This window comes from Arachis ipaensis, chromosome B09 (assembly GCF_000816755.2).
Source record: "Arachis ipaensis cultivar K30076 chromosome B09, Araip1.1, whole genome shotgun sequence".
Taxonomy (NCBI): Eukaryota; Viridiplantae; Streptophyta; class Magnoliopsida; order Fabales; family Fabaceae; genus Arachis; species Arachis ipaensis.
This window is the reverse complement of record NC_029793.2, coordinates 110,711,627-110,726,519: the sequence shown is the minus strand read 5'-3', so window position 1 is coordinate 110,726,519 and position 14,893 is coordinate 110,711,627. Positions and strand designations below refer to the sequence as shown.

At 38.3% G+C, this 14,893-nt stretch overlaps 1 protein-coding gene across 1 annotated transcript in view; it reads right to left on the bottom strand.

Annotated features, from left to right (window-relative positions):
• The window catches only part of LOC110266909, a 26,986-nt gene continuing 12,458 nt past the window's right edge, over window positions 366-14,893 (bottom strand). Inside the window, exons 2-4 of the mRNA XM_021111965.1 lie at window positions 2,069-2,175; window positions 1,735-1,916; window positions 366-420 (exon numbers count right to left, since the gene is read on the bottom strand). Of these exons, the coding sequence (XP_020967624.1) occupies window positions 408-420; window positions 1,735-1,916; window positions 2,069-2,175 (302 nt within the window). The 3' untranslated portion in view covers window positions 366-407. The remainder of the gene's footprint in view (window positions 421-1,734; window positions 1,917-2,068; window positions 2,176-14,893) is intronic.

The following is a 14,893-nucleotide window of genomic DNA, read 5'->3' as shown; positions in this document are numbered from 1 at the left end:
TATAACAATTACCTAACCAACTAATAATAATAGTAATAATATAATAAAAATAATAATTTAAGTTTTAAATCTGATCATCAATATGACCCACAGTATGTCCGCCTTCATTCAAATGGTTGATATCATTGTTGCTCCGAGTCATCGCGCCAACTCTTTTTTTCCTCTTCTCTTTTTTTTCTTTCTTTTTCGATTTTCACTCTATTCAAACAGATAAATTTTAAAAAATGACTACAGGTGAATGTGTAGGGGTTGCCTGCGTTATATACTGGTCCCATCTATATCGCATGCAATAAACCTACGATAGCAGTGAATATGTTCGTAGCAAGGTTCAAAAAATCGGACCGATCATCAAACCGCTCTAGTCACTGGTTTACTGGTTTATTGGTCTAACCGGTCCAACCGGTGGTTCAACCGAAAAAACTGTTTTAGAATAGAATAATAAATAAATTATAAATACACATCCTAAAATATAATTATAGTCTAATATAAATCTTAAAATATCTTCAAAATTTAAAACACTACATAAAATATCATCAACCAAATACATATGATCTTATCAAAATCCAAACTCAAAAGTTAAATAGTAATAAAAGCATATCTAAATATTAAAACCAAAAGAAGCAGATGCTTGGCTAAGAACTATATATACTGCAATGTTTCATAAGGCCTAAACATTAAAACCAAGGTAATAATAATAATGCTACAACTTTTAATTACAATATAAATATTTATATAGACATGATTCTCTCTATAGGTGACAAAAACATAACTAATCACTACTTTCCTCTTATGTCTTATGCACAGAAGTTGATAGAATACAAGAAAGAAAGAATAGGAACTTGAGATTTGAGAAGGCATATGGGATATAAGAAAAAAGAAGACAGAACAAATAAACCCTATGATCATTAAACTAAACAACCAAAAACCAAAAATAATTTGACAATTGCAAGAATAATACTTATGATAAACTGTGTATACTATAAACAAACATTAATAAATTGGTTGACCTACACAGTTAATAGGAACTATTATTCTACTACCCTAGTTCCAATTGCTTTTCTTTTTAGATCCCCCAACAGTATAACAAAATTATCTTTGTGAGCTGTTCACATCCTTGTTGGGATTTAATTACAAAGGTGTGAAATATGGTGTCATTTGCAGCTGCGAGTTTTGAATCAATAACATTGATTTATGCCTCTTGGAATGTTTGGATCACTCTTGAAACCGGATGAGAATCAAGAGGGAAACTCACCCTAACAATCACCTCATCCTGTGCTGCTTCAATATCCACATCAGCATTAACAAAACAGAGTAACAAATTAACAATTACAAAGTAACAAATTAAACAAGGTAACAAATTAACAGTTACAGAGCAGCAAAAGTGCGAAACACTAAATTGAAGACCGAAGAAATTGAACAGAAATCAAAGTTCCCAGAATTGGCTGTTGATCCCAAATTTTCATTGCATTGGCAGCCATTCAACACAACACAATTCTGCCTAGTGCCTATAGCATTCAGCCATTCAACACAACACAAAAACATCAATTGGCTGGAAAACACCAAAACAGTAAGACACATTAGGCGTTCTAAAGCAGCAAAACACCAAAATTGTAAAGCAGCAAAACACCAAAATAATACAACATCAACATTAGGCGTTCTGGAATCAAAACCATACATTCTAACATAGAAGATAAAAGTATGAAACAGAGAAGATGAAGCAGAGGATTCACTCACCTGGGTGCTGACGAAGCGAAGACCAGCGACGACGAAGGGAGAGGCCAGCGAAGACGAAGCGGCGGTGCTGAGGAGCAGGCGACGGCGGTGGCAGCCTGAGGACCACGGGGACGCTGGGAGCCTGGGAATGCTTCAGAAGGGGCTAGGCTGAGATGAATGAACGGGCGAACTGGGGAAGAGACCACGCGACGGTAGTGGCAGTCACGACCAGCGAACCCCGGCGACGGCGGTGGCGACTGGGCTGGGGTTTTCGAATGCTTCAGAAGGGGCTAGGGTTCACCGTTCACGCCTAGAATCTGGAGTGAGACTGAGATGAATGAACGGAAGAAGAGACCACGCGACGGTGGTGGCGGTCACGACCTGCAAACCCCGGTGACGGCGGTGGCGTCTGGGCTGGGGTTTTCGAATGCTTCAGAGGGCTAGGGTAGGGTGTGAGAGTAACTGAGTAAGAGACAGTGAGAGTGAGACTACGACTTGGGAATGGGGAAGAAGGGGGCAAGGGGGGTTCCGAGTGGTAACGGGTCGGGCGAGTCGTGCGGGTCGGGTTTTAGTTTTTTATTTTTTTTTAAAATACCATTAAAAATGGCGCCGTTTAAGTTTTTTAGAAGAACCGGCCGGTCACCGGTTCGGTTCAACCGGCCGGTTTTAACCGGTTCACCAGTTTTCTCGCGATTTTCTTCCCAATACAAGAGGACCAGACTGCATGCATTGTCGATTCGCGGTTAAACCGGTCGAACCGACCGGTCCGATCCGATTTTCAGAACCTTGGTTGGTAGTGAGTGTGTTATAGCGCTCTTCCACGATAGCGCAACCGTAAAAAAAATATTTTTAAACAAAAACGTAAATATGAATTTCTTTTATTTATTAAAAGAAAGTCTGAAATGCCGTCGTTGTATATATTACACATGTTTTAATAGATTTTTGAAATAAATAATTTGGATATTTTATTTACGGATATAGGTAATTTGTAGTATATTTACTAATTTTCATTTTTTTACATATTTCGTTTACAATTGGTAAACGAATTAAGATTGCTTATATCTCATTTACCGTATATACGAGATAATACATGATTTTATTTGGCTTTATCTCGTCTGTAAATGAGATATATGGAATTTGAAAAATACACACTGTAAACAAGATATGTGTACTTGTAAATATAAAAATATAATTTTTAAAAATAATAAAAAATATTAATAATTTAATTTAGACCAATTTAAAAAATAAAAATCTATATATTTTGTTACTATTTAGATCACCTTTAATTAATTTATATCTCATCTATATTTTAAATTTTAAATTAATAACTTTGTTTGTTCGTACTGAACTCTTAAAAATAGAACGTTTCAAATAATAGGAAAGATGAGTGGTTTTAAATAATAGAGAAGATGTGCAATTTCAAAATAATAGGATAGATGAGCGGTTTTAACTCATTGATTAATGAGCAATTGGATGTATCACGTAATTCGAAACTGCCCATTTAAAATCAGCACATTATTTTCCTAGAAACCAACCTATGAAGCATAGACACTTTGTTGAGTTGTCGTGTCAGCTTATCCAGCCTTATTATTAATATGTATTCTTGAAATAAATTTAGAAATAGTATATATTATTATTTATTAAAATAAATAATATTTTAAATACTTTATATAATTAAAATAAGACATTAAAAATAATTAAAATTATTTACCAAAATTTTTAATTTTTTTTTATTTTTGTTTATTCTTGTTGAGTACTAATTTAAATGTGTTGGTTTCTAGAAAATAATGTGCTGATTTTAAATGGACAAATTTAAGTTACGTGATACGCCCAGTCGTCCACAGTGAGTTAAAATTGATTGTCTTTATTATTATTTTAAAACAGTCCATCTTTTCTGTTATTTGAAACTGCCTATCTTTCTTATTATTTTAAACGCTCCATTTTTAAGAAAATAGTATAAACAAACAAAGTTACTAATTTAAAATTTAAAATTTAAAATATAGATGAGATATAAATTAATTAAAGTCGATCTAAGTAGTGACAAACTATATGGATTTTTTTTTTAAATTGGTCCAAATTAAATTATTAATAATTTTATTATTTTCAAACATTATATTTTTATATTTACAAATACACATATCTCATTTACAATGTAATTGAGATAATTACGAATTTATATCGTTTACACTCTAAACTACATATGTGTATTTTTCCAAATTCTACATATCGATCTCATTTGTAAACGAAATAAAGCGAAATAAATTTGTATCTTATCTTGTTTATACTGTAAACGAGATAAAAATAATCTTAATTTGTTTACACAGTAAATAAAATATGTAAAAATAAAAAAAAATTGATAAATATACTGTAAATTATCTATATCTATAAATAAAATATTTAAATTATTATTTAAGAAAAAAAAATCCTTTTTTAATTGTACGCATGCAGAAAATGAATAGGTAATTAAAGTATTAAAGAATGAGAAATTTTTTGGTGATCAAGGTTATAGTGACTAAAAATGGTTAAAATTTAATTGACTTATAAACACATGATATGTGAAGAATAGCATGCAGGTTGGTAGTAGATTTGATCACGTTATATGTTAGGAATGACTGTAGGATAAAGTAGTGGGGTTTTATGTAAAGAAAAAAAAAGTTCTATTGAGTGGGTGACATTAAAAACTGAAAATCCATTAAATGTTGGATTATTAAAAGTTCTTTATTATTAATTTATTATCTATTATCTATTATATAGGATTATTTTTTAATTATATTCAATTATAAATTTAATATATTTTTTATAATTTTATAAATTTATTTGAATTATATTATTTTATTAATTTATCAATCTCCCCACACTTAAATATTCGCATGTCCTCATGCTAAGTTCAAGAGAACCATAAGAGTGAAGAGGAATGGTAGAATGTATGAAATGCAACCTATCTATATGCATGCAACTAAATGTTAAATGCTTCTACCTACTTGGTTAAAAGTAAATAAATCTTTTAAGAACGAATATGAACTGGATTCGACTAATTCAAATCATAAAATGAAGTACAAATAGACTTGCAAGAAGAAAGCTTGTGAAAGCCGAGAACAAAGAATCGAGCATCGAACCCTCACTAGAAGTGTAAACACTCTAATCACTCAAGTGTTTGAGGTTCGATTCTCTCAATTCTCTACTAATCTTGCTTTCTAAGACATGCTCTTCTTCTACCAATCAACAAAGAATAAATGCACAGATACATATATCAAGAGGTCTTTTAAGGGTTGTAATGGGGTTCGGGTCAAGGTAGGATTGTATTTGGTCAAGTGGACTAAAATCTGAATCCTTGATTAACCGAAACTTCCCACCTAACTTAAGACAATCCATGTAATCAGAATACAAAATCTAACTACCCATTAACTATCTTTTGCCACATATTCATGCATCCCAAATATGAGTACAATACATATGTGTAACAGCCCAGACCACCCGCTAGCACGATATTGTCCGTTTTGGCACACAAGGCCTCACGGTTTTGCCTTTGACGATAGGGATGATAGCCGAAGCCCCCCACACTCACTCGTCAAAATGCGTCATGCTAGGGAGGGGTATTTACACCCTTATAAGGCATGCTTCGTTCCCCTCCCCAACCGATGTGGGACCTTACAATCCACCCCCCTAAGGGAGCCCAGCGCCTTCGCTGGCACATCAATCCGGGCTCCGGCTCTGATACCATCTGTAACAGCCCAGACCACCCGCTAGCACGATATTGTCCGCTTTGGCACACAAGGCCTCACGGTTTTGCTTTTGACGATAGGGATGATAGCCGAAGCCCCCATACTCACTCGTCAAAACGCGTAATGTTAGGAAGAGGTATCCACACCCTTATAAGGTATGCTTCGTTCCCCTCCCCAACCGATGTGGGACCTTACAATATGTATTGCTACCACCATTTACTTTGGGGCATTTTCTCCCCTTATTATTATTATTATATTTTTTTTCTTTTTATTTTTCCTTTTTTCCTTTTATTTTTTTCAATGCATATGATTAAGGTATTGAATGCAAGAATATGTGCTTAACTATCTTTTTCACAAATTCACCAAAATTATACAATACTCAATTCTCAGACCAAATGTTCCCAAATCAATTTTCCCACACTTAAATCATGAACACTCTCACTAGTCTAAGCTAACCAAGGATTCAAATTAAGGACATTATTATTTTTCTTTTAGAGTTAGTGATGAGTTAAAGTAAAGAATAAATGGGGTTAAAAAGGCTCAACATTAGTTTTCAAGGGATAATGAAAAGGATAAGGCTATATGGGTATGTAAGCTTAGTGAAACAAAAGCCTCAATCACATAAGTGCATGCATACATCAGGCAATGGAAATATAGAATCAAGCAAGAGAAAGATCACAATTTTAGAGAGAACAACACACACCAAAACAGAATATTGGTTGATAAAATACAACCAATCAAATAGGCTTAAAATCTCACTGGTTTTGTGTGTTCGAGCTCTAAAACATGTTCCAAATTAAATTTCTTCAGGCAAGTTCAACAAAATTTTTAATTCAAATTAGTGAAATGCTATAAAAGGTTTCTTAAAAAAAGCATTACTTCAACCAAGTAGTAGCTAAATACAAGTAACTAACTAACCATGCAATCTATCATACAATGCAACAACTCATTAATAAAGAAAACTAAACATTGGTGTTGAAAAGAAAGTAACTAACCCACGGAAGTCGGCATCGACCTCCCCACACTTAAAGATTGCACCGTCCTCGGTGCATGCAAAGATGTAGAAGTGGACAGGTTGCTACAACTGATGAACTTTCTCCAAAAATTATATAGAGGAATTTGTTTGTCGCCCCATTTAGAATTGTTCTGTTTCCCCTCTTGGTGGCCATCATGAAAGAAGAGGAAAAAGAAGAAGAATAACCCACAAACAAAGATTTGCAAACAAATAAAATATAAGTGGGCTAATGTCAAATAGTAATGAGGTTCTCAACTACATGGTAGCTACAACATGAAAGTGAGACAACAATAGAAGCAAATGGCATATCAACTAAATAGCAAACAAGTTAAGAAGCACCCAAAACAATGCACAAAATATGCAACAGTGAAGTAAGAAATTCAACACCAATAGTATAATATCAAACTTAGAAAAGAAAATAAGAACAAGCAATCAAAGTTAAAATGCAATAAATGACAGAGAATAAAGATGAGAAGGGAAAGGAATGAAGAAGAATAAAGGTAGAAAGAAAGAGGAAGGAGAGAAGAAAGAAGAAGAAAGGAGAGAAGAAAGATGAAAGATGGAAAATAGAAAGCGACGCGTAAGCATCGCCCATGCGTACGCGTGGGTTGCAGAATGAGGATGTGACGCGTACGCGTCGGTCACGCGTACGCATGGGTGTGAATTGTGCTCCTCCCACAACACGCGCACAGTTCCTGCCCAACTCTCTGTTTGAAGTACTGGACCATTAAAATTTTGAGTCGACGCACATGCGTCGTCCACGCCTACGCATGGATGATGAAAAACGCAAATGACGCGTATGCGTCAATGACGCGCACGCGTGGGGTTGGCTATACGCCTTGCGCCGCTCCAGCGCGGTCCTGGCACAACTCTCCATCCAGGCTGCGCTGTCGCGCCCTTCCAGCACGGGTTAGGCACGAACCAAGTTTGGGCGTCAATGCGTACGCGTGACAGCCTTTTTTTTTTTAAATTAACAGGCTACCAAAGTAATGTCAAACATTAATAAACAAGCGAAATCACAATGTAAACTAAATAAACCTAACTAAAAATGAAAATTTAACTTATTACTAATATAATTAAAAGAGGCAAAATAGAAAAATTTATCATGGTGGGGTGTCTCCCACCTAGCACTTTTAGTTAAAGTCCTTAAGTTGGACATTTGATGAGCTCCTTGTCATGGTGGCTTGTGCTTGAACTCATCTTGAAACTTCCACCAACGCTTGGAGTTCCAATAAGCTCCAACATTTCCAAGTGAATTTACCAAGCCTTGATGAAATTCTTCACAAGCTTTGAGCTCCCAAAGTTGATCCTCTTGTATGCCGGAATCCCAAATCTTGTTTCTACACCCGTCTTTAAGTGAATCATCATTGTTCCAACCGGGTGGCAAGCAATCCGAATTCTCAATGAAGTACCAAACTCTTCTCTTAGATCCAACCAATTGATCACTAGTCCAACCCTTGCATCTAGCTCTTGAAATCTCAAACTTGATGAGTCTTGATTTACAACTCCAACCACTAAACATCCTTCTCTTACACTTAATTCGACAAAGCCTCCTAAGTTGGCCATCCGTTTCAAGAATACCATACTCAAGTGGGACAGTAAATCTAATAGAGATAAATTTTACCCACTCAAATGACGGAGTAAACGGCAACCTAGGTAGAGAAGTCTCCAACGATCTTGACAAAGCATATTCAACTCCTGTCCAACCTTGCCGAAGGACTTCCACCTTTCAAGCTCTTCCTCACCGAGTTCATCCAACTCTTCTCCGTCACTCAAATCATAAATATGAGATTGAGAGAAATCTACCTCAACGTCGCTTTTAATGTCATTGGGAGAAGGCTCTTCTAGCTCAAGGATTTCACTTGTGGATGCAAATTCATTACTAGGATGGCTTGATTCATGATCATCATCACCAAGAGAACTTGCTTCTTGATCTATTCCGTCTAATTCTTCATAGAAAACATGCCTTGGAAGTTGTGCACCTTCTTCCTTAACCCTTTTTTCAAGTCCAATAGGGGATGATTCAATTGTAGTAAGAAATTCGTCAATTATTGAATCCATCTCTTGATCAATCTCCTCAAAGTCTTCAACCATGATATGCTTTGGAGTTTGTACACTCTCCTCATCATCAAATTCAAGCTACTTGGAAGGAGGCTCTATGACTTGAGGTTCCCATGGACTCTCAACATCTCCTAAGTCTTCAACCACTTCTTCCTCTTCAACAATTACGACTTCCTCCAATTATTCTAGTAAAAAATCGCATTTCTCATTTTCCACCGGAGTTCCTAATCTCTCCTTCATGCTACGTTCTTGGTATGCGAAATTGTTACTCAGATTGTGAATTATTGTTCGAAATTGATTCCCTGGCGATGGCACCAAAAACGGATGCACAGAACCATGGTCTAAACATATCTTCACAACTTCGCATAACTAACCAGCAAGTGCACTGGGTCGTCCAAGTAATACCTTACGTGAGTAAGGGTCGAATCCCACGGAGATTGTTGGTATGAAGCAAGCTATGGTCACCTTGTAAATCTCAGTCAGGCGGATATAAAACAGTTATGGAGTTTTCGAAAATAAATAATAAAAATAGAAATACTTATGTAAATCATTGGTGAGAATTTCAGATAAGCGCATAGAGATGCATTCGTTCCTCTGAACCTCTGCTTTCCTACTGTCTCCATCCAATCAGTCTTACCCCTTTCTATGGCTGGCTTTATGTAAGGATGTCACCGGTGCCAATGGCTACTTTCAATCCTCTCGGGAAAATGGTCCAAATGCTCTGTCACAGCACGGCTAATCGTGTGGAGGCATCACCCTTGTCGATGGTTGCATCCTATTCCTCTCTGTGAAAATGGTCCGATGCACTGTCACTGCATGGCTAATCATCTTGGAGGTTCTCGATCATACTGGAATAGAATTTACTATCCTTTTGCGTCTATCACTACGCCCAGTACTCACGAGTTTGGAGTTCGTCACAGTCATTCAATCCCAGAGTCCTACTCGGAATACCACGGACAAGGTTTAGACTTTCTGGACTCTCATGAATGCCGCCATCAATCTAGCTTATACCACGGAGATTCTGATTAAGAGATCTAAGAGATACTCATTCAATCTAATGTAGAACGGAAGTGGTTGTCAGGCACGCGTTCATAGGGAATGATGATGATTGTCACGTTCATCATATTCAGGTTGAAGTGCGAATGAATATCTTAGAAGCGGAATAAGTTGAATTGAATAGAAAACAGTAGTACTTTGCATTAATCTTTGAGGAACAGCAGAGCTCCACACCTTAATCTATGGAGTGCAGAAACTCTACCGTTGAAAATACATAAGTGATAATGGAGTTCATTGGTCTCAGCCCCAGAGGGGAACCGGAGTAACCAAGTCTACGAATACAATGATAAAAAGTTCTATTTATAATAAACTAGTCACTAGGGTTTACAGAAGTAAATAATTGATGCATAAATCCACTTCCGGAGCCCACTTGGTGTGTGCTTGGGCTGAACTTGAAGTCTACACGTGGAGAGGTCATTCTTGGAGTTGAACGCCAGCTTTTGTGCCATTTTGGGCGTTGAACTCCACTTTGCAACTTGTTTCTGGCGCTGGACGCCAGAATTGGGCAGAGAGCTGGCGTTGAACGCCAGTTTGCGTCATCTAAACTTAGGCAAAGTATAAACTATTATATATTTCTGGAAAGTCCTGGATGTCTACTTTCCAACGCAATTGAAAGCGTGCCATTTTGAGTTCTGTAGCTCCAGAAAATCCATTTTGAGTGCAGGGAGGTCAGAATCCAACAGCATCAGCAGTCCTTCTTCTACCTCTGAATCTGATTTTTGCTCAAGTCCCTCAATTTCAGCCAGAAAATACCTGAAATCACAGAAAAACACACAAACTCATAGTAAAGTCCAAAAATGTGAATTTAACATAAAAACTAATGAAAACATCCCTAAAAGTAACTAGATTCCACTAAAAACATACTAAAAACACTGCCCAAAAGCGTATAAATTATCCGCTCATCACAACACCAAACTTAAATTGTTGCTTGTCCCCAAGAAACTGAAAATCAAATAGGATAAAAAAAAGAGAATATACTATAAATTCCAAACTATCAATGAAACATGGCTTCAATCATATGAGCGGGACTTATAGCTTTTTGCCTCTTGAATAGTTTTTGCATCTCACTTTATCCATTGAGGTTCAGAATGATTGGCATCTATAGGAATTCAGAGTTCAGAGAGTGTTATTGATTCTCCTAGTTCAGTATGATGATTCTTGAACACAGCTATTGATGGATTCATAGGACATTCATAACTTTAAGACATAGTTACTAACTACTAATGATCATGTAATGAAGACACAAACATAGATAAGCACGTAACATAGAAAACGAAAAACAGAAGAAATAAGAACAAGGAATGAATCCACCTTAGTGATGGTGGCGTTTCCTTCTTCAGGAACCAATGATGTCCTTGAGCTCTTCTATGTCTCTTCCTTGTCTTTGTTGCTCCTTCCTCATTGCTTTTTGATCTTCTCTTATTTCATAAAGGATGATGGAGTGCTCTTGATGTTCCACCCTTAGTTGTCCCATGTTGGAACTTAATTCTCCTAGAGAGGTGTTGATTTGCTCCCAATAGTTTTGTGGAGGAAAATGCATTTGAGGCATCTCCGGGATCTCATGGTGATGAGCTTCCTGCGCCTCTTGAGCTCTATGAATGGGCTCTCTTGCTTGCTCCATCTTTTTCTTAGTGATGGGCTTCTCTTCCTCAATGTGAATGTCTCCTTCTATGGAAGCTCCAGCTGAGTAACATAGATGGCAGATAAGATGAGGAAAAGCTAGCCTTGCCCCAGAATAGGGCTTTTCGGCTATTTTGTAGAGTTCAAGGGAGATGACTTCATGAACCTCTACTTCTTCTCCAATCATGATGCTATGAATCATGATGGCCCGATCCACAGTAACTTCAGATCGGTTGCTAGTGGGGATGATGGACCGTTGGATGAACTCCAACCATCCTCTAGCCACAGGTTTGAGGTCCAATCTTCTTAGTTGAACCGGCTTGCCTTTGGAGTCAATCTTCCATTGAGCTCCTTCCACACATATGTCCATGAGGACTTGGTCCAACCTTTGATTAAAGTTGACCCTTCTAGTGTAGGGGCGTTCATCTCCTTGCATCATAGGCAAGTTAAACGCCAACCTCACATTTTCCGGACTAAAATCCAAGTATTTCCCCCGAACCATTGTAACATAGTTCTTTGGATCCGGGTTCTTAATTTGATCATGGTTCTTGGTGATCCATCCTTTCCTCTTTCTAGAGGCTTCTCTGGCCTTAGGTGCCATCAATGGTTATGAAAAAAAAAAAACAAAAAAGCTATGCTTTGTACCACACCAAACTTAGAATGTTGCTCGCCCTCGAGCAAAAGAAGAAAGAATAGAAGAATAAGAAGATATGGAGGAGATGGATGGGAGTGTGTATTCGGCCATATGGGTGGGATTGGGTGGGAGAGAGATGTTGAATTTTGAAGGTAGTGGGTGTATGGATGTGAGTGGTAAATGGAAAATAGAAGGGATGATTATGAATGGAAAGAGATATGATGAGGTAGGTAGGGATCCTGTGGGGTTCACAGATCCTGAGATGATCCTGTGGGGTCCACAGATCCTGAGATGATTTCGGATCTCCGGATACTCATTTCTCTTGAGTTTAAAAGGGACCTCAGGGATCACCTTCTTCTTGGCCACAACATCATAGAAGTGGTCTTGATGGGCTTTGGAGATGAACCTTTCCATCTCCCATGACTTTGAGGTGGAAGTTTTTGTCTTCCCTTTTCCTTTTCTAGAGGATTCTCCGGTCTTGGGTGCCATCAATGGTAATGGGAAAACAAAAAGCTTATGCTTTTACCATACCAAACTTAGAATATTGCTCGCCCTCGAGCAAGAGAAGAAAGAATAGATGAAGAAGAAGAAGAAAATATGGAGGAGAGAGGGAGATGTGTTTTCGGTCAAGAAGAGAAGAGAGGGTTGTGTTGTGTGAAAATGAAGAAGAATGGGGGGCTATATATAGGGAAGGGAGGGGGGTAAGTTCGGCCATTTAGGGTGGGTTTGGGTGGGAAATTGATTTTGAATTTTGAAGGTAGGTGGAGTTTATGAGGTAGGTTTATGGGGAAGAGTGGATGGATGTGAGTGGTGAAGTGGTGATAGGGAAGAGAGATTGAGGTGATTGGTGAAGGTTTTGGGGAAGAGTGTTTATTGGGAAGAGAGGATGATTGAGAAGAGAGAAGAGAGTGAATGGAGGTAGGTGGGGATCCTGTGGGGTCCACAAATTCTGAGATGATCATGTGGGGTCCACAGATCCTGAGGTGTTCAAGGATTTACAACCTTGCACCAAATTAGGCATGTAAAATGCCCTTGCACACAACTCTGGGCGTTCAGCGCCAGGTTGGTGCCCATTTTGGGCGTTCAACCCCCATTTGTTGCCCATTTCTGGCGTTGAACGCCAGAACCATGCTTGTTCTGGGCGTTCAGCGCCAGCTCTTCTCCAGGGTGCAATTCTGGCGTTCAGCGCCCAGATGATGCCCATTTTGGGCGTTCAGTGCCCAGATACTGCCCATTTTGGGCGTTCAGCGCCAGAACCATGCTTTGTTCTGGCGTTGAACGCCAGACAGGTACTTTCTCCAGGGTGTGATTTTTCTTCCGCTGTTTTTGATTCTGTTTCTAAATTTTTCGTTTATTTTGTGACTCCACATGATCATGAACCTAAGAAAATATGAAAACCAAAAATAAATAAACATTGGGTTGCCTCCCAATAAGCGCTTCTTTAATGTCAATAGCTTGACAGTGGGCTCTCATGGAGCCTCACAGATGTGCAGAGCTTTGTTGAGACCTCCCAACACCAAACTTAGAGTTTGGATATGGGGGTTTGACACCAAACTTATAGTTTGGTTGTGGCCTCCCAACACCAAACTTAGAGTTTGACTGTGGGGGCTTTGGTTAACTCTGCTTTGAGAGAAGCTTTTTCTGCTTCCTCTCCATGGATGCAGAGAGAGATCCTTGAGTTGTAAACACAAGGTTGTCCTTATTTAATTGAAGGATCAATTCTCCTCTGTCCACATCAATCACAGCTCTTGCTGTGGCTAGGAAAGGCCTTCCTAGGATGATGGATTCATCCTCTTCCTTTCCAGTGTCTAGGACTATGAAATCAGCAGAGATGTAAAGGCCTTCAACCTTTACTAACACGTCCTCTACTTGTCCATAAGCCTAGTTTCTTGAATTGTCTGCCATCTCTAATGAGATTTTAGCAGCTTGCACCCCATAGATTCCCAGTTTCTCTATTACAGAGAGGGGCATGAGGTTTATCCCTGAACCAAGGTCACACAGAGCCTTTTCAAAGAGCATGGTACCTATGGTACAAGGTATTATAAACTTTCCAGGATCCTGTTTCTTCTGAGGCAATGTCAGTTGATCCAGATCACTTAGTTCATTGGTGAACAAGGGAGGTTCATCTTCACAAGTCTCAATACCAAATAATTTGGCATTCAGGTTCATGATTGCACCAAGGAACTTGGCAACTTGCTCTTCAGTGACATCCTCATTCTCTTCAGAAGAGGAATACTCATCAGAACTCATGAAGGGCATAAGGAGGTTCAATGGAATCTCTATGGTCTCTAGATGAGCCTTAGATTCCTTTGGTTCCTCAGAGGGAAACTCCTTATTGATCACTGGACATCCCAGGAGGTCTTCCTCACTGGGATTCAGGTCCTCCTCTCCCTCTTTGGGTTCGGCCATTTTGGTAATATCAATGGCCTTGCACTCTCTCTTTGGATTTTCTTCTGTATTGCTTGGGAGACTACTAGGAGAGAGTTCAGTGATCCTTTTACTCAGCTGGCCCACTTGTGCCTCCAAATTTCTAATGGATGACCTTGTTTCATTCATGAAACTCACAGTGGCCTTAGATATATCAGAGACTTAGTTTGCTAAGCTAGATGGATTCTGCTCAGAATTCTCTGTCTGTTGCTGAGTGGATGATGGAAAAGGTTTACTATTGTTAAACCTATTTCTTCCACCATTATTAAAGCCTTGTTGAGGCTTTTGATCCTTCCATGAGAAATTTGGATGATTTCTCCATGATGGATTATAGGTGTTTCCATAAGGTTCACCCATATAATTCACCTCTGCTATTGCAGGGTTTTCAGGATCATAAGCTTCTTCTTCAGAAGATGCCTCTTGAGTACTATTGGATGCAGCTTGCATTCCATCCAGTCTCTAAGAAATCATATTGACTTGCTGAGTCAATATTTTTTTCTGAGCCAATATGGCATTCTGAGTATCAATTTCAAGAACTCCCTTCTTCATAGGCGTCCCATTACTCACAGGATTCCTCTCAGAAGTGTACATGAACTGGTTATTAGCAACCATGTCAATGAGTTCTTGAGCTTCTGCAGGCGTTTA